The sequence below is a fragment of the Microcaecilia unicolor genome, chromosome 6 (genome assembly GCF_901765095.1).
Source record: "Microcaecilia unicolor chromosome 6, aMicUni1.1, whole genome shotgun sequence".
NCBI lineage: Eukaryota > Metazoa > Chordata > Amphibia > Gymnophiona > Siphonopidae > Microcaecilia > Microcaecilia unicolor.
In genome coordinates, this window is record NC_044036.1 from 64644287 (window position 1) to 64663148 (window position 18862).

The 18862-nt window shown below is 43.3% G+C and overlaps 1 protein-coding gene across 1 annotated transcript in view; it reads left to right on the forward strand.

Annotated features, from left to right (window-relative positions):
• Positions 1-18862, forward strand: part of CLCA2 (chloride channel accessory 2) — a 91550-nt gene that overhangs the window by 22997 nt on the left and 49691 nt on the right. Inside the window, exons 7-9 of the mRNA XM_030206729.1 lie at positions 2032-2200; positions 8468-8695; positions 16565-16789. Coding sequence (XP_030062589.1) covers positions 2032-2200; positions 8468-8695; positions 16565-16789 — 622 coding nt within the window. The remainder of the gene's footprint in view (positions 1-2031; positions 2201-8467; positions 8696-16564; positions 16790-18862) is intronic.

An 18862-nucleotide genomic window follows, 5' to 3' on the forward strand; every position in this document is an offset into this window, starting at 1 on the left:
TGAATGTATTGCACCTTGGAAAAAGGCGTGAGCTAAAATACATAAATAAATAAACACATAAATAAAATCTGGGCCCTATCCATGAATTTTCAGTGGCACTATGCAGATAGTACTGCCAAAACTCCTTACAGACTGTCTCAGTACTATGGGGGCAATTCTATAACTGGGCACCTTGTATTCTAATGTATTCGTAAACAGTTATCTATTCAGGTAGTAAAATTCTGTCAATGCAAACCCTTTTGGTAACAAACATGCTGACCTGGAACCCGTTTGTTATGGTGAGGGACTACCTTATATCATCGGTCAGTACTAGACTCAGCATGAGGCCAACATATTATCAGTGGTGGTTAGTTTTATATCACAGACCCGAATTGGTAGCCAGAAAGAGCAAACAGAGGATAAGTTGTTAAAGTGAGAATCAGTGTTGGCCCTTGTGTTCAGCTCCTAGAAAAGTCAACAAAAAATGTGAGATTTTTTTTTTGTAAAACAAGACTCCTTAAGAAAAAAATGGACTCAGAAGTTCCTCTTTCTTACATTAGCGGGCTTATTTCCGAAAGGGAAGAAAGCCCATCTTTCGACACAAATTGGAAGATGGACGTCCTTCTCACAGGGTCGTCCAAATCGATATAATCAAAAGCCGATTTTGGACATCCCCAACTGCTTTCCGTCGCAAGGATGGCAAAGTTCAATGGGGTAGTGTTGGAGGTGAAGCGAAGGCGGGACTTGGGCGTACCTAACACTAGGACATCCTTGACCCATAATCGAAAGAAACAAGGACGTCCCTGACGAACACTTGGACGACTTTACCTGGTCGTGTTTTTCTTACGACCAGGCCACAAAAAGGTGCCCAAACTGACCAGATTACCACCGGAGGGAATCGGGGATGACCTCCTGTTACTCCCCCAGTGGTCACTAACCCCCACCCACCCTCAAAAAACATCTTTAAAAATATTGATGGCCAACCTCAGATGTCATCCTCAGGTCCATCACAGCAGTATGCAGGTCTCTGGAGCAGTTTTAGTGGGCACAGTGCACTTCAGGCAGGTGGACCCAACCCTATCCCCTCCCCTACCTGTTATGTTTGTGGAGGAAACAGCAAGCCCTCCAAAACTCACCAGAAACTCACTGTACCCACATCTAGGTACCCCCCTTTACCCATTAGGGCTTGGTAGTGGTGTACAGTTGGGGTAGTGGGTTTTGGGGGGCTCAGCACACACAGTAAGGGAGCTATGAACTGGGAGCAATTTATGAAGTCCACTGCAGTGCCCCCTAGGGTGCCCGGTTGGTGTCCTGGCATGTGAGGGGGACCAGTGCATTAGAAATGCTGGCTCCTCCCACAACCAAATGGCTTGCATTTGTTTGTTTCTGAGATGGACGTCCTTGTTTCGATTATCGCCAAAAATCAGAAACTACCAAGTCTAGGGACGACCAAATTTAAGGATTTGGATGTCCCTGACCGTATTATCAAAACAAAAGATAGACATCCATCTTGTTTTGAAATACGGGTTTCCCCGCCCCTGGATTGGAACGTTCTGCGAGGACGTCCAAATCGAAATGAGGATGTCCCTTTCATTTATGCCCCTCTAGATCTGTCTTCTTGCTTCTGCCATAAATAATAAATATTGATGTGTAAGTAAAGTGGACCATGCTGTGGTTCTTGAAGTATTTATTGCAGACAATATTTGCGTGGACAGTCAAGAAATTATGCAGTCTAGAGATGACGCAACTTTCCATAGCTGTAGCTTACTACTACATCATTTGTCATCTTAAGACATTAGTTCAATATTCTTTTCAATTTCAACATTTCAAGTGGAGCTTTGCCAAACTTGTCACTTTTCAAGAATACTTCCACTCCTTCTCTTCTCCTTCTCCATGCTATGTTGTACCACTGGAATTTCTGAAGAATTGGAGACTTTACTCTTGTTCAGGAGTATCTGTGAAAGAAAATGTAGGGGGAAATGATATCCTGTATAGAAGATCATTAGAAACAGAATTTAAAGTTTGAAAATAATATAGCGTTTAAATTTCTAGATGTTCAGCTAATCTCACCGGCTTGTTTGTGTGTGAAAGAAATTCTTGCCCTGATGGGGATTGCGTACTTGGATCTCAGACAGGACATTTTGAAGAAGGCTGCACATTTCTAGCAAACAAATTGCAGAATGCTACGTCATCTATAATGTACATGCAAGCATTATTTTCTGTAAGTAACCATTCTTGTCTGTCCTCAGTTCTGTATTCATAACAGTTTTGACATGGGCACAAAAACTGCCTAAATCCTTGTGAAAAGAAAGGAAAAAAGAGAAATAAGTCAGCCTTTTAAAGTATCTTTCCATCTAAAGTGTGCTCAAACCTTAGCAACGTCAGCTGTGCAGATACAGGCTAGATCACCTGCTTGGGGTTCTGTGCAAGAGTACAACAATATAAGGAAACCGTGCTGGTGAGCTGCCCCCCTGGTGTGTTGTAGTTGAAATGGTATTCAAAGTCATGTTTGTGATGACTACTACTAATCATTTTCTGTAGCGCTACTAGACATATGCAGTGCTGTACACATTATATGCAGGTACTTTCTCTGTCTCTAGAGGGCTCTCAATCTAAGGTTTTTGTTTCTTTATTTGTACCTGAGGCAATAGAAGGTTAAGGGCCCCTTTTACCAAGCTGCGGCAAAAGGGGACCTGTGCTGGCATTGGCGTGTGTTTTTCACTGCCCAGTTACCACCGGGTACACTCCGGCGCTACAGAAATAATTATATTTTTGCAGCGCCGGATATGATGGCTTGCTAGGAGTGGGAAGTACCACCGTGCTGCTGCGGTAGCCCGGCAGTACTTCCTGTTTAACGAGCGGTAAGCCCGCGTTGGGCTTCCTGCCACTTAGTAAAAGGGGCCCTAAGTGACTTGCCCAAAATCACAAGGAGCTGCAGTGGGATTCAAACCCAGCATGCTAGGATCAAAGCCTGCTTCACTAACCATTAGACTACTCCTCCACTCCATTACCTACTATTAACATCAAGTGCAAGTGTGGTTTATAATATGCTATTACCAATAGCATAGCCAGGAACATCTTACAGGGAGTATGTCTCCCCCTGCGCTGCCCCCCATGCTGCTCCCCCCTGTAACCTCCCCCCCCCCCGCCACCCCCACCCCAAAATCTTCTCGGTGTTTTCAGCCGACAGTCGCAGCGGCACTCATAGGCTTGCCTGCAGCTTGCTCTGGGACTTCCTTCCTGAACCATCCCGCCCCTGAGGGAGGAAGACCCAGAGCAAGCTGCAGGCAGCCTATGAGTACTGCTGCTGCCACCGGGTGAAGATGCAGAGAGGATTTTAATGGAGAGCTGGGTCTGACAGGGGGTGTATATGCCATGAACACCTATCCTAAAGACACCACTGGCTATCACTTACCCATGTCAGAGGCACCAATAATTAATATTATATGGGAAGGTGCTAGGCTGCCAAAGACACTTCAAGGTTGATTGTCTAAACTGCCACCCTCAGTGCCATGCAGTTAGCACCAATTCTGTAACGGCATCATGTTCCCAAGATTTCATTATAGAATACTAGCGTAAGGTCAGCATTGGTGTGCCCATATCAACGCACCTTCTTATGCTGTGTCAATGGCAGGCGTTAAGTTGGCATGCCTAGTTACACCAAATGACACACACAGTTTGTAGTGATCTATAAACTATACACCAACCTGGGAGACATGCTCATGGCTCACCCTTGCTTTACCTATGTATATGCCCCCTTGAAGTTAGGCACTGTGGCATGTAGACACTACCTTATAGAATGGCAGCTAGTGCACGTGGAGGGGCATAATCAAACGGGGCGCCCAGGTTTTCATGAGGGCGTCCTCCGCAGGACGTCCCCGCGAAGGGGCGGGGAACCCGTATTATCGAAACAAGATGGGCATACCATCTTTCGTTTCGATAATATGGTCAGGTATGCCCAAATCTCAACATTTAGGTCGTCCTTAGAGATGGTCATCCCCGGTTTTCGGCGATAATGGAAACTGAGGACGCTCATCATAGAAACGACCAAATCCAAGCCATTTGGTCATGGGAGGAGCCAGCATTCGTAGTGTTCTGGTCCCCCTGACATGCCAAGACACCAACCGGATAACCTAGGGGGCACTGCAGTGGACTTCACAAATTGCTCCCAGGTGCATAGCTCCCTTACCTTGGGTGCTGAGCCCCCTAATTCTCCCCCCCAAAACCCTCTCCCCACAACTGTACACCACTACCATAGCCCTAAGGGGTGAAGGGGGCACCTACATGTGCGTACAGTGGGTTTCGGGTGGGTTTTGGAGGGCTCACATTTACCACCATAAGTGTAACAGGTGGGGGGGGGGGGATGGGCCTGGGTCTGCCTGGCTGAAGTGCACTGCACCCACTAAAACTGCTCCAGGGACCTGCATACAGCTGTCATTGAGGCTGGCATAGAGGCTGGCAAAAAAAATGTTTAAGTTTTTTTTTTTAGGGTGGGAGGGGGTTAGTGAACACTGGGGGAGTAGGAGGTCACCCTTCTTTTTTCCATTATCGACCGAGGACGCCCATCTCTTAATCATGCCCCAGTCACGCCTTCGCTACGGTGCCGGCATGCCCCCGTGAACTTTGGTCATCCCCGTGATGGAAAGCAGTTGAGGACACCCAAATCGGCTTTTGATTATGCCGATTTGGGTGACCCTGAGAGAAGGACACCCATCTCCCGATTTGTGTCAGAAGATGGGCACCCTTTTCTTTCAAAAATAAGCCTGACAGGCACCTAACTGTCAATTTTATGTCTCCTTTGACATGTTGAAGTGGTGCCTACATCTATGTGCCACTTTATAAAATTGCCCTCGGATTCTATATAGCATGCCTAGAGTTCCATGCCAAAATCCAAGCTTATCCAATAACAATACATGTAACTTAATTGACTTAACAAGCTAATCAGTGTTGATAACAGCACTTAACAGCAATAATGAGCACTAATTGACAATAATTACATAAGTACATAAGTAATGCCATACTGGGAAAAGACCAAAGGTCCATTGAGCCCAGCATCCTGTCCCCGGACAGCGGCCATCCAGGTCAAGGGCACCTGGCAAGCTACCCAAACGTACAAACATTTTATACAAGTTATTCCCGAAATTGTGGATTTTTCCTAAGTCCATTTAGTAGCAGTCTATGGACTTGTCCTTTAGGAAACCGTCCAACCCCTTTTTAAACTCTGCCAAGCTAACCATCTTCACTATGTTCTTCGGCAACGAATCGGAGTTTAATTGTGCCTTGGGTGAAGAAAACATTTCTCCTATTTGTTTTAAATTTACTACACTGTAGTTTCATCGGCATGCCCCCTAGTCCTAGTATTTTGGAAAGCGTGAACAGACGCTTCACATCCACCTGTTCCACCTCCACTCATTATTTTATATACCTCTATCATGTCTCCTCTCAGCCGTCTCTTCCCCAAGCTGAAAAGCCCTAGCCTCCTTAGTCTTTCTTCATAGGGAAGTCGTCCCATCCCCGCTATCATTTTTGTCACCCTTCGCAGCACCTTTTCCAGTTCTACTGTATCTTTCTTGAGATGCGACAACCAGAATTGAACACAATACTCAAGGTGCGGTCGCACCATGGAGCGATACAACGGCATTATAACATCCTCACATCTGTTCTCCATACCTTTCCTAATAATACCCACATTCTATTCACTTTCCTAGCCGCAGCAGCACACTGAGCAGAAGGTTTCAGTGTATTATCAATGACGACACCCAGATCCCTCTCTTGGTCCGTAACTCCTAATGTGGAACCTTGCATGACGTAGCTATAATCCGGGTTCTTTTTTTGATCGCACAACTTGAATTTGATCGCACAACTCTCTAAGCATATTCTGTAACACAGTGCACATACTTCTAACGTGGCGCAGGCAAAAGGGGGCTTGGTTATAGGCAGGGAAATTGGCGTTTTGTGGGCATTACAAAATTACGTGCACTGTTATAGAATATGGCCCTCTGCCTCTAAATCTACGTGCTAGGACTTATGCCACATTTTTGTTGGTGTAAATGGAAGTACGTAGATTTAGGCGTTATGATTTCCGTCTAAGTGTATTCTATATACCTGTGCCTAAATCTTATAGACTATGATTAGGTGGAAATGTTTTCCATGCGGAATGTTTTGGTAACATATATACTGTAGAATCTCCCCTCTTAGCGTATACACATGGATGGAGGTTAGGTGGGCCACCGGCATGTCCAATTCTGGTCACCGCATCTCAAAAAACTTATAGCGGAATTAGGAAAGATACAGAGAAGGGTGACAAAAATGATAAGGGGATGGGATGACATCCCTATGAGGAAACGCTAAAGTGGCTAGGGCTCTTTCAGCTTGGAGAACAGAGGGAAGATATAATAGAAGTGTATAAAATACTGAGTGGAGTGAAACAGATTAGAGGTGAATCACTTGTTTACTCTTTCCAAAAATATTAGGACTGGGGGCACGCAATGAAGCTACTAAGTAGTAAATTCAAAACAAACCAGGGAAAATATTTCTTCACTCAATGTGTAATTAAACTCTGGAATTTGTTGCCAGAGAATTTGGTAAAAACCAGTTAGCTTATCAGGGTTTTAAAAAGGCTGAGGGGGATATGATTGAGGTTTATAAAATCCTGAGTGATGTGGAATGTGTAAAAGTGAATCGATTTTTCACTCTTTAAAAAAGTACAAACACCAGTGGACACCCAATGAAATTACGTAGAAATACTTTTACAACAAATAGGAGGAAATATTTTTTCACTCAGCAAATACTTAAGCTCTGGAACTCACTGCTGGAGGATGTGGTAACAGCGGTCAGTGTATCTAGGTTTAAAAAAGGTTTGGACACGTTCCTGGAGGAAAAGTCCATAGTCTGTTATTGAGATGGACATGGGAGAAGCCACTGCTTGCCCCAGGATTGGTAGCATGGAATGTTGCTACTAATTGGGTTTCTGCCAAGTACATGTGACCTGGATTAGCCACTGTTGGAAGCAGGATACTGAGCTAGATGAACCATTGGTCTGATCCAATATGACTATTCTTATGTTCTTAGTTCTGGATAATTTCCTAAAAGAAAAGTCCATAAGCCATTATTAAGATAGACTTGGGAAATCCTCTGTTTATTTCTAAGATAAGTAGCATAAAATCGTTTACTGTTTTGGGATCTTGCCGGGTAATTGTGGCCACTGTTAGAGACAGGATACTGGGCTTGGTAGACCTTCAGTCATCCCAGTATAGTAATGTTTATGTTCTTAATTGTGCACATTGCATGGTGCACTTAGGCATGTCAGCTTATACCAGCCATTGACCTGTTGTAAGTGGGCTTGCTTAAATTTTAGCACACCAGTACTGCTTTGTGCTAGTTTTCTATAATGACTTCGGTGTCTCTATAGCAGGTGTTATGTGTATCATTATGGAGATTAGGTTTGGTGCCAACCTTCTGAGTCTTGGCTCAGATTTTGTTTCTTTTAGACTGGGATTTGCTTTATATCTTTGACTCCCTTCCAGAGCTGGTGTTATAGGGAGCTCCCTGGAATAGCAGTCTGAGACAAAAAGCAACTTCTATCAGCCCATGCAATGCTATAGGGAACTCCAAGCTTGCTGACCAGCTTTGGGGCCCCATCCCAAATTGCTCTCCTGGACCCAGCACATCTGGCTCTTCCTCATCCTGTGAGCAGTTGCTCATGAAGGATTTTCAGAAATTTGTAACTCAACTTTTTTTTCAATGCATGTTTCAGCCTTTTGGTTTAGCAGTTAATATCCACCCAGCTCCCCCTGTTTCTCACCTAACCCACCCCAGCCTCTTCCTGTGAGACTGTCATTGAAATGCCTTTGTGTTTCACTTATATACTGATGTTGCCAACAGGTGCTTATTTCTGATCTGAAGAAGAAGGGTTACCTTAGAAAGCTATTCAAAAAAATGTACTAAGTTAGTCCAATAAAAAAGTATCATCTTATTTTCTTTTCTACATTTTGTTTTATTTCTGTTTATTACCTTTAGCGGTTAATATGAAAATGAAATTCTAGCTCATGTGTCCTTATGATCTCTGTTTACTGAGTTATTGTATGCAAAACTAGAAACAGATTTTTTCCAAGCTGGAACAAATTGAAACCACCAGAAGGAGAAGGGTCACTATTTATTGTCCTCCCGCCCTCCATCATCCAGACCAGATTGAAGCACTCCTGATGAAAAAGGGTATGGAGACCCAAACTAGCTCATTTATTCTCAGCAGAAAAGATGTCACTGAAACAGCACTGAGGATAGACTATTGACCATGCAGTTTTTCTTACATTGCTTTCTGTTCTGTGGCTACAGGAAGAACTCCATTATCTGCAACTGCTGTCATTCTTTGCCTCTTTTACCAGTAAAAATCCATTTCACTATATCAGTGTCTGAAAACTGCATGGAAATTATTTAATATTTCAATAGAACAGAAATAATTTTTTTTCTTATTTATTTTTTTTCCCAGGTAGTTGAGTTTTGTAATGAAAGTACCCATGACGCTGAAGCACCCAACTTACAAAACAGAATGTGTGACTACCAGAGCACATGGGATGTCATTATGGGGTCTCCAGACTCTAAAACCACTTCTCCGATGAGTGGCACAGGTCTCCCTCCTCCACCCATGTTCTCACTGCTGCAGATCCAAGGCAGAGTGCTCTGCTTAGTTCTTGATGTCTCGGGAAGCATGGCTGTGGTAAATCTTTGAGACATTCAGAAAGTTGCATAAAGCTGTCTTTGTCACTTGCAATAAAGTATTGCAGCCTCTTCTACCAAGAGATGGAAAACCTAATTATACCAAAATATGGCTTAGTAATGTAGCAGTAAACAAATGCATGTCCATCTTACACATATTTCTATTTTATTATATTTATACTTTACATATTATATATTAATTGATAATTTTACTGCAAATAACATTCAAATTTTTCACATAGTCATAATGCAGTATGAAGAAATATTCTAGTGCTTCTTTTGAAAATGGGTTGGTGTGTATGCTAGATTTGAGTGAAGGGATGCAACTGTTTGCCCAAACTTGTCCATGACTGTAAAAGACAAGTTTGACTTTAGTAAGTGCCTTTTAAATTCATGTGTTTTCATAAATGTAAAGTCATACAGAAAGTTTACCTCACTGTACAAAGTGGAATAGATTCATGGAACTACTGATCAGGGTTCAGAACATAGTCAAGAGGTGTTAGCTGCAGGCTGATTCCTTTTACTGCTTACTAACATAAGCATTGCCATACTGAGACAGGCCGAAGGTTCTATCGAGCCCAGTATCCTGTTTCCAAAAGTGGCCAATCCAGGTCATAGGTACCTGGCAAGATCCCAGAACAGTAAAACAGATTTTATGCTGCTTATCCTAGAAATAAAGAGTAGATTTTTCGAAGTCCATCTTAATAATGGCTTATGGACTTTTTTTTAGGAAATTATCAAACCTTTTTTAAACCCTGCTAAGCTAATTGGTTTTTGCCACATTCTCTGGCAACAAATTCTGGTTTGTTTTAAATTTACTACTTAGTAGCTTCATTCCTAGGATTTTTGGAACGAGGAAACAAGCAATTCACATCTCCCCATAACCCTCTTCTCCAAGCTGAAGAGCCCTGGTCACTTTAGTCTTTCCTCATAGGGAAGTTGGCTCATCCCCTTTATCATTTTTGTCACCCGTCTTTGTACCTGTTCTAATTCTGTTATATATTTTTTTTGAAATGTGGTGAGCAAAATTGCTATAGTATTCGAGGTGCAGTTGCACTATAGAATAATACAAAGGCATTATAACATTCTCATTTTGTTTTCCATTCTTTTCCTACTAATTCCTAACATTATTAGCTTTCTTAGCCACCACTGCACACTGAGCAGAGGGTTTCAATGTATCATCAACGATGACACCTAGATCATTTTCCTGGGTGGTAATTCCTAATGTGAAACCTTGCATCACGTAGTTCGGGTTCCTCTCCCACATGCATCACTTTGACTTGCTCACATTAAACATCATCTGCCATTTGGATGCCTAGTCCCCCAGTCTCATAAGATCCTCTTGCAATTTTTCACAATCCTCTTGTGATTTAACAAATAACTGTCTCTAGATCATTTATAAATATATTAAAAAGTAGTGGTCCCAGCACAGACCCCTGGGGAATGTCACTCTCTACTCTTCTTCATTGAGAGTACTGACCATTTAACTCTACTCTCTTTTAACCTCCTATCCTATGACTTTCTGATTTGCTCAGGAGACTTTCATGTTGTACTTCTCCTATGCCTTTTGAAAATCCAGATACACAATTTCAACCAACTCACCTTTATCCACATGTTTATTCATCCCTTCAAAGAAATGTAGTAGATTGGTGAGGCAAGATTTCCCTTGACTGAATCCATGTTGGCTTTGTCTCATTAATCCATGTTTATTTATGTGTTCCGTAATTTTATTCTTTATAATAGTTTCCACTATTTTACCCAGACTGGTGTCAGGTTTACCAGTCTGTAATTTCCCAGATCACCCCTGGAACCCTTTTTAAAAATCAGCGTTACGTTGGCCACTCGCCAATCTTCAGACAATTTTAATGACAGATTACATATTACTGACAGCAGATCATCAATTTCATGCTTGAGTTCTTTCAGTATCCAGATGATGTACTACTCTTTAATTGATCAATTTGGCTCAGTACCTCTTCCAAGTTCACCGAGATTTCTTTCAATTCCTCCTCATCATCACCATTGAAAACCATTTCTAGTACAGGTAGATCTCTTACATCTTCTAACATAAAGACCAAAGCAAAGAATTCATTTTAGTGTCTCTGCTATGGCCTTGTCCTCCCTTAGTGCCCCTTTTGCTCCTTCATGATCTGACAGGCTTTCTGCTTCTGATGTACCTTAAAAAGTTGTTAATGTGAGTTTTAACCTATGTGGCAAGTTTCTGTTCATATTCTCTTTTAGCCTTCTTTATCAGTGCTTTGCATCTGACTTGCCACTGCTTATGTTGCCTCTTATTTCTTCATTTGAGTCTTTTTCCATTCTTTGGCTGTAATAGCCTCTTTCATTTTACCTTTTAACCATGCTGCTGTCTTTTTTCTCTTCTTTCTTCCTTTGTAAATACATGGAATGCATTTGTCTGGGCTTCCAAGATGATATTTTTAAACAATGTCCATGCCTGATGTGGAGGGGTATAATCAAACAGGGCGCCCAAGTTTCCTGAGGGCATCCTGCAGGACGTCCCCACAAAGGGGCGGGAAAGCCCGTATTATTGAAACAAGATGGGTGGCCATCTTTCGTTTCGATAATACGGTCGAGGACGCCCAAATCTCAACATTTAGGTCGACCTTAGAGATGGTCGACCTTAGAGATGGCTGTCCCTGGTTTTCGGCGATAATGGAATCCGAGGACGCCCATCTCAAAACGACCAAATCCAACTCATTTGGTCATGGGAGGAGCCAGCATTCGTAGTGCACTGGTCCCCTGACATGCCAGGACACCAACCGGGCACCCTAGGGGCACTGCAGTGGACTAACTGATGCACTAACTGAACGGAAAAAGCACTTCCCTTACCGATCCCTTAGCAAATCGGAAAGGAATGGGCATGCATGAAGGAAATCGCATGCAAATGAGCTGCTCGCTGTTAGCTCATTTGCACATGATTTCCTTCCTAAGGAGGGAAGCCAGTGCAGAGCAGCCACGTGTTATGTGTGGCTGCTGTGCGCATGGCAAAGACGGCTTCATACACGCAGACAAGCTGCGTGTATAATAGCCATCTACAAACCTTAAAAAAACAGAAGTCCAGGTGAAAACATCCAAGGTGCTCGTCAGGGACATCTTTTTTTTTAATATGGGTGAAGGACATCCAAGTGTTAGGCGCCTTCGCCCTGCGACGGGCAGTTGAGGACGTCCAAAATGTGGATGTTCTGTGGGAAGGATGTCCCGCCTTGCTATGCCTCCGACACCCCCTTTATTTATTTGGATCACAAGTAGCAGCAGTGGGATTTGAACTGGCCACCTCTGGATTGCAAGACCAGTGCTGTACCCACTAGGCCACTCCTCCACTCCCTGAAATTTTGGCCATCCCTGTGGGGGGGGGGGGCAGTTCAGGACGTCCACAATGTTTGAAAGAAGGATGTCCATGCCTTTGCTATGCCTCCGTTGACACTACACACACCTCCCCCCCCCCCCCCCCCAGGGACCTGCATACTGCTGCGATGGACCTGAGTATGATATTTGAGGCTGGCAAAAAAAGTTTTTAAAGTTGTTTTTTTCAGGGTGGGAGGGGGTTAGTCACCACTGGGGGAGTCAGGGGAGGTCATCCCCGATTCCCTTCGGTGGTCATCTGGTCAGTTTGGGCACTTTTTTGAGGCTTGGTAGTAAGAAAAAATGGACCAAATAAAGTCGGCCAAATGCTCATCAGGGACGCCCTTCTTTTTTCCATTATTGCTCGAGGACGCCCATCTGTTAGGCACACCCCAGTCCCGCCTTTGCTACGCCTCTGACAAGCCCCCGGGAACTTTGGTCGTCCCCGCGACGGGAAGCAGTTGGGGACGCCCAAAATCATCTTTTGATTATGCCGATTTGGGCGACCCTGAGAGAAGGACGCCCATCTCCCGATTTGTGTCGAAAGATGGGCGCCTTCTCTTTCGAAAATAAGCCTGCTAGTGTCCTAATCTTTGCAGTCAATCCTTTTAGCTTCTTTTTAACCATTTTCCTCATTTTATTATAGTCACGCTTTTTTAAAAATTAAATGCTTCTACAGTAGATTTCCGTTGTGGCTTCATTCCAGATAGTAGCTCAAACTTGACCATGAATAGTGAATCTCATCGACATTCATCAAAGCTAATTTGCATATTTTTGACAGGTGGCCATTCCCACATCCGGTCCCAACAGCCAGTCAGAAGCAAGGTAACGCCTAAGCCCTGCCCGCTTCTGGCATAAGCCCCGTCCACTCCCACCCATGCCCCGCTCCTTTTGATGTCACTGGATGTGACAGCCCTGGAACTTTTGCATAGTCCCACCCCTAATCCTGCCTTATTTGCATAGCTCTGCCCCCTAAACCCCACCCTTTTGCAAACCCCACCCCGTTTAGCTACACCACAGGAAGTGACTCCTTTACCAAGATGGTGGCCACCACTGGTCACACTACATAACTGCCTGTTTCTACTGCTGGTTGCCATATTTGATGGGGTCTCGTGATAGGAAGTGATGTAAAAAAAAACCCGACACCGCCCCCTACAGCTGTGGAGGAATGTGTGCAGCCTAACCTTTTTTCTCACAGGAAAGAAAATAGACATTTGTTTTTCTTTTTTCTTGTAATTTTTTCTTTCTAAAGGATACCTTGTGCTTATTTTTAAGCTGGACAGTGTTAGTTCCAGCTTAGAAGCATCCTTTACCCTGCTCTTTCTTAAACACACCTGGCTTTCTTTCAGCATTGTTGAAACCCTCTCTGCTGGATTCCCTGAATGTCCTGTTTCAGTAGTATCCTTCAAGAATGCTCCACATCGAACTATGTGCTCCTGAGCGACTGTTGGCTTTACCCCTCATTCTAGTTTAAAAGCTGCTTTATCTTATTTTTAAAAGTTAGTGCCAGCAGCCTGGTTCCATTGCGGTTAAGGTGGAGCCCATCCTTTTGGAACAGTCTCCCCCTTTCCCAGAACGTTGCCCAGTTCCTAACAAATCTAAATCCCTCATCCTTGCACTATCATCTCAACCATGCATTGAGACTTTGGAGCTCTGCCTGCCTCTTAGGTCCTGCGTGTGGAACGGGGAGCATTTCTGATAATGCTACCCTGGATGATCTGGACTTTCACATTCATATGACATTATTGATCCAATCAGATTGAAGCTGTCTACTGTTTCTATTACTTCTCCTTCAAGGATAAAATTATTGCTTTTACCAGTTCTCAGCTTCTTTGTCTTTTTCACATTAAGGTACAGGCCCCTATTGAACTTTGTTCTTTGATCTTGATAGTCAGATGCTTCAGATCATCTTCATTTTCAGCTAGTAATGTGGCATCATCAGCACAGCAAAAGCTGTTGATGAGTCTTCCAATTTTTAAATGTCCAGCTTCTTCATACAGCCTTGCTTTTCTGATTTGTTCTGCATGTAGACAGGTAAGGGGAAAGTATGCAGCTTTGTTGTACACCTTTGCCAATTTTGAACTAATCTGTTTCTCCTTGTTCCATTTAAACTGTTGCTTCTTGATCAATGTAAAGGTTGTGCATGAGAACTATCAGGTGTACCCATGCTTCTTAATGTGGCCTAGAGTTTTTCATGATTTACACATTAAAGGCCATACTGTAGTCAATGAAACACGTGTAGATACCCTTTTGATATTCTTTCATACTTTCAAGGATCCATCTCAAACCTGTGCTGTGTCTCGTCCCTCACTCTTTCCTTAACCCTGCTTGCCCTTCAGGCAATTCTTGTTCAAAGTATGGTTATAATATCCACTGAATGATCTTGAGTAGAATCTTGCTGGCGTGTAAGATCAGAGAGTGCAATAGTTTTCAGAGTCAGCCAAATCTCCTTTCTTTAAAATTGGTATGAACACAGATCTTTTCCAGTCAGCTGTGATGTTGTCTTCCAAATTTCCTGGCAGAGCCTTGTAAGTATTATAACAGCTGCATCTGATTGCTGTAATATTTCAGTGGTAAATGCCATCAGTGGCTGGTGCTTCACATTTTAATAAATCATTTCTCTACTGCTTCAGCTTCTTTTATCACCAGTGGTTTGTGGCCATAAGGTACAAGTTGAAACAACTATTTGATCCACTGGATCTTAAGATATAGCAAACTCACTGGCCAATAGTAGTTGGTGGTCAGCAGATTTTTAAACACTGACCACCTCCGGCTAATTTAGCCCTGGATATTCAGTGCCAGGTGATGTGCAGGCACCAGTACTGAATATCCTGGGCTAAATTGTTCCACAGTGGTCACTGGAGCTTATCCGGGTTTTGGACGATATTCAGCAGGACTGCATAATGTCTGATAGGACTAGTAGGGGAGATGGGGGCAGGAGTGAGAGAGCGAGTGCCCCAGGAAGCCACCACTAGGAGCAGGAATGAGTGGGCTTCGCTCCTGCTTCCATTACCCCCACTAGACCATCGGGCATCAGGAGGGGCCTACTCAGATGGGGAGTTAGGGGTCATTGCGGAAGGTGCAAGGAGGGTACATGCAGTACCACGAGCTGGGGGGAGAAGGAAGGAAGGAGGGGGCTCCAAGGACTGCTGAAAAGATTTCAACCGTTATGTGGGGTTCCAGCTGATATTCAGTGCCGGGACCTGCAGAGCTAAACGGATGAAATTAGGAAAGCTTTTGAGCTATTCTAATTTTGGCCACTTACCTATGCTGGTCCCAGCACTGAATATTACGGCACCCGCATAACTGTGGGTTTCTCCCCAATGCCGCCCTGGTTAAGTGCTGCTGAATATTGGCGGTTGGGCGGTCGCAGGCAACTTAAGTGGGCAGGAGCCTCTCCTGCCTGCTTAAATCACTTTGAATATCGGGCCCTCAGTGTCTTTCCAGCTGTTCTTGATTTTCTTGGCTTCATTCAACATGGCTCCTTGAGTGTCTTTTAGCATTACAGTTTGAGGCTGGCATTTTCTATTTAACTCTCATAGCTTTAGGAAAGCTTGCTGCTTATACCCAGGAAGTGCAAGTTCAAACACAGGCTGCTGTTCTCTCAGAGGAGGAAGGCAGTTTCCAAAGCCATTTATTCAGGTAAAGTAGGTTAGCTGAAAAACACCTCTCTGCCCAGCTAAAAATGCATATCAGCTTTCATAGCACATTATTATTAGCTGGGTTAAAAATAAACATTCTTGTGGGTGTATTTAGGTTGAGGGAATAAAACAGAAGATGCAGTTTTCAAACATACATGCACTATTTTGCCTCTATTGACCACCTAAACAATAAACAAGTACTTCAATCTATTTCTACTTTTTTTCTTCTATTTTTACATTTTCTTGTATTTATTAATTAATCAGAGAAAGATCTGTTGGGAGGGCAGTATTGAATAGCCCATGTTATTTGTAATGTACATGGGCACTTTAGTGCATGTAGTTTGCCTTGACAAAGTGTCAAAGGGAAGCAGTGTGTGTGTGTGAGAGAGAACAGGATGCAATTTATGTGGACTGAAAGTGGCCATATACATCACAAATAACATGGGCTATTTCTCCCCCCAACCCCAGCTTTTCCTTGATTAATTAATAGAAGAAAGTAAAAGTAGATGAAAGCAGTTGCTGTAGCTATCCATATTTGTAATACAGCATATGTATTGTTTCTGTGCAAATGAGGGACTTATTACAATAGAAACTAATACTGTCCGGAGTCTAGTCCATTACAATATGGACAGTGATTGCTGTTAACTATGTGTTATCACTTAATGAATGGGACTGTAGTTAGGTGTAGTCATCCAGTTCTCCCAGTTCCCTCATTGGAGTGTCACATACCAAATGATGGCCTGCACTGTGAGCCATCACAACGCCTATTAATTAGTTTAGCGTTTTTGTGTGGAGAGATTTATTGTATTATCTTCCTGTTCAATACAAGCCTTAATCACCTGGTTTCATTATCTTTCATGCGTACATAGGGTGATCGCATCCATCAACTGCGCCAGGCAGCGGCACTCTTTCTGCTCCAGGGTGTTGAAATGGGTTCGCATGTTGGTATTGTCACATTTAACAGCAAAGCAGAGGTCAGAGCTCCACTGCAGGAAATAATCAACGAAGAAGTGCGGAAGCAGCTAATTTCTTACCTGCCTGCCACAGCTGGTGGAGAAAAAAACATCTGTGCAGGAATACTACAAGGACTGCAGGTTACATACAGAGAGTATGCTGTAGTGTGCACACTGTCTCTTAGTCAAGTCATGCTTCAAAAATAAATGTTCCACTCTACTATGATCTACTACTGTCATAAAATCAGACCTACTAGTATCACTCTTCTGGATGGATACTCAAAAAAGGCTGAGTTTTATAGATATTGTGGGGTCCTTTTACTGAGATGAGCAGAAAAGTGGCCTGCGCTGGTGTAGACACGTGTATTGGATGTGCACAGGTTCATTTTTCAGCACACCTGCAAAAAAGGCCCTTTTTTGGACTGAAAATGGAAGTGCAGTAAAATGAAAATTGGCGCGCGTCCATTTTGGGCCTGAGACCTTATCACCACCATTAGTGGTAAAGTGTCACACATTTACCAGGCGGTAATCGTCAGCATGCGTACAATACTGATTATCGTCCGGTTAGCACCGTGCACCAGAATTTTTCTGTTGTGTGTAAAAAATGAAATTACCATCCAGGCCACTCAGTAGCTGGGCAGTGGTTCCGAATTGGCATGCGTTGGGCGTGCACAGACATCTGCTTAGTAAAAGGGTCCCTAAATCTTCCTAAAGGATAATGTAGTGGAAAAAAAAAGAACTGGGTCAGGCTTGTCTTTCAAAGCACTAAAACATATTTTTACCTGGGACCAGATTTAGACTTTTCAAATGGCTACATAAAAAATTATATGTGGAAAATCTGAGCTAGTCAAGGCTGTCTGATTTGGGTTTATTAAAAAAGGATTTTTCCACCATTCTGTGCCTACTGAAAAAGTGAATCTTTCCTGAATAAGACTTTGACTTTTGCTGCATATACATAACTTCTGTGCAGTTAAACATAAAATGTAAACAGAGCCTGAAGAGGGCAGTAGAGTAGACAAAAAAAAATTGATGTTAAAAAAAATGTTAGCTCAGATTGAATTATCTCATATCATTGACAGCCAAAGATCTCAAATGACATACGGTGACATCTGGTCAACCTGATTAGATCTTTTGACCTAGTTCCATTCTTATATGCAGACAACATCCAACTGATTGCCCTTATTGGGCCAAGAGCATCGGACACCGTGGAAGCAATTAAAGGATGCCTCGGTTCTGTTTCATGGATCAGCTCCTGTGGCTTAGTCCTTAATGTTCAAAAGACAGAGTGCTTGTTAGTAATTTGGATTGGAACAAGTTTGGCGACTAGACCTATAGAAAAGGTACAAGTGGTGCCAATTAAATTTGGGGGTGAGACTGGATTCTGAAGGCTCTTTATCTCTAGCATCAAGTTTAATTAGTGGTGCAACAGGCTTATTAGGCAGCGGTGCAATTGTACCTCATTTGGCAGCTACAGCTTTTCTTGAAATTAGCTGCTCTGCATAGTGTAGTTCAAACTCTTGTTATTAGTTTGCTCGACTTCCTTCATTCTTTGTACAGTGGATTGCCAAAGAATGCCTTAAGAAGGGTGCAGGTTCTTAAAATGCTGCAACATGGCTCGTTATGGTTTGTGGGCATACAGTACTTGTTCTCTTTTTGAGGCAACTACATTGGCTCCCAATCTCTCTATATAAAAGGCAACACCAACGTTCTATGAAGCCTCCAGCCGGAAGTGTGAAGGGGGCGAGATATCCGGTTTCCATATGAGTGTCTGCCCTGCCCTCTCTGTAACACAGTCAGTGAAGGAAAACAGCAGAGCACGAAATCAAATCGCTGGCTCTGTAACAGTGAAGGACTCAGAGGGGGGAGGGGAGAGAGGCCAGAGGGCAGGGACACACACACTCCCACATGCACACAGAAGAAAACATTGCTAGCCCCAGAGGGGGGAGGGGAGAGAGGGCAGGGACACACACACTCCCACATGCACACAGAAGAAAACATTGCTAGCCCCCGTTTCATTTGCATCAGAAACGGGGCTTTTTTTACTAGTTTGTAAGAAGATAAAATTTAACATCTTAGGCCTCACCTTTAAGGTGATGCATAATGGATGCCTAACCTATCTGAGAGATCTGTTAGCATGGTACACCCCCATGAAGCCTTTATGATCCAGTCAAGACTGTTTGGTGATGATTCCTTCAAATACAGAAGCAAGGAAAA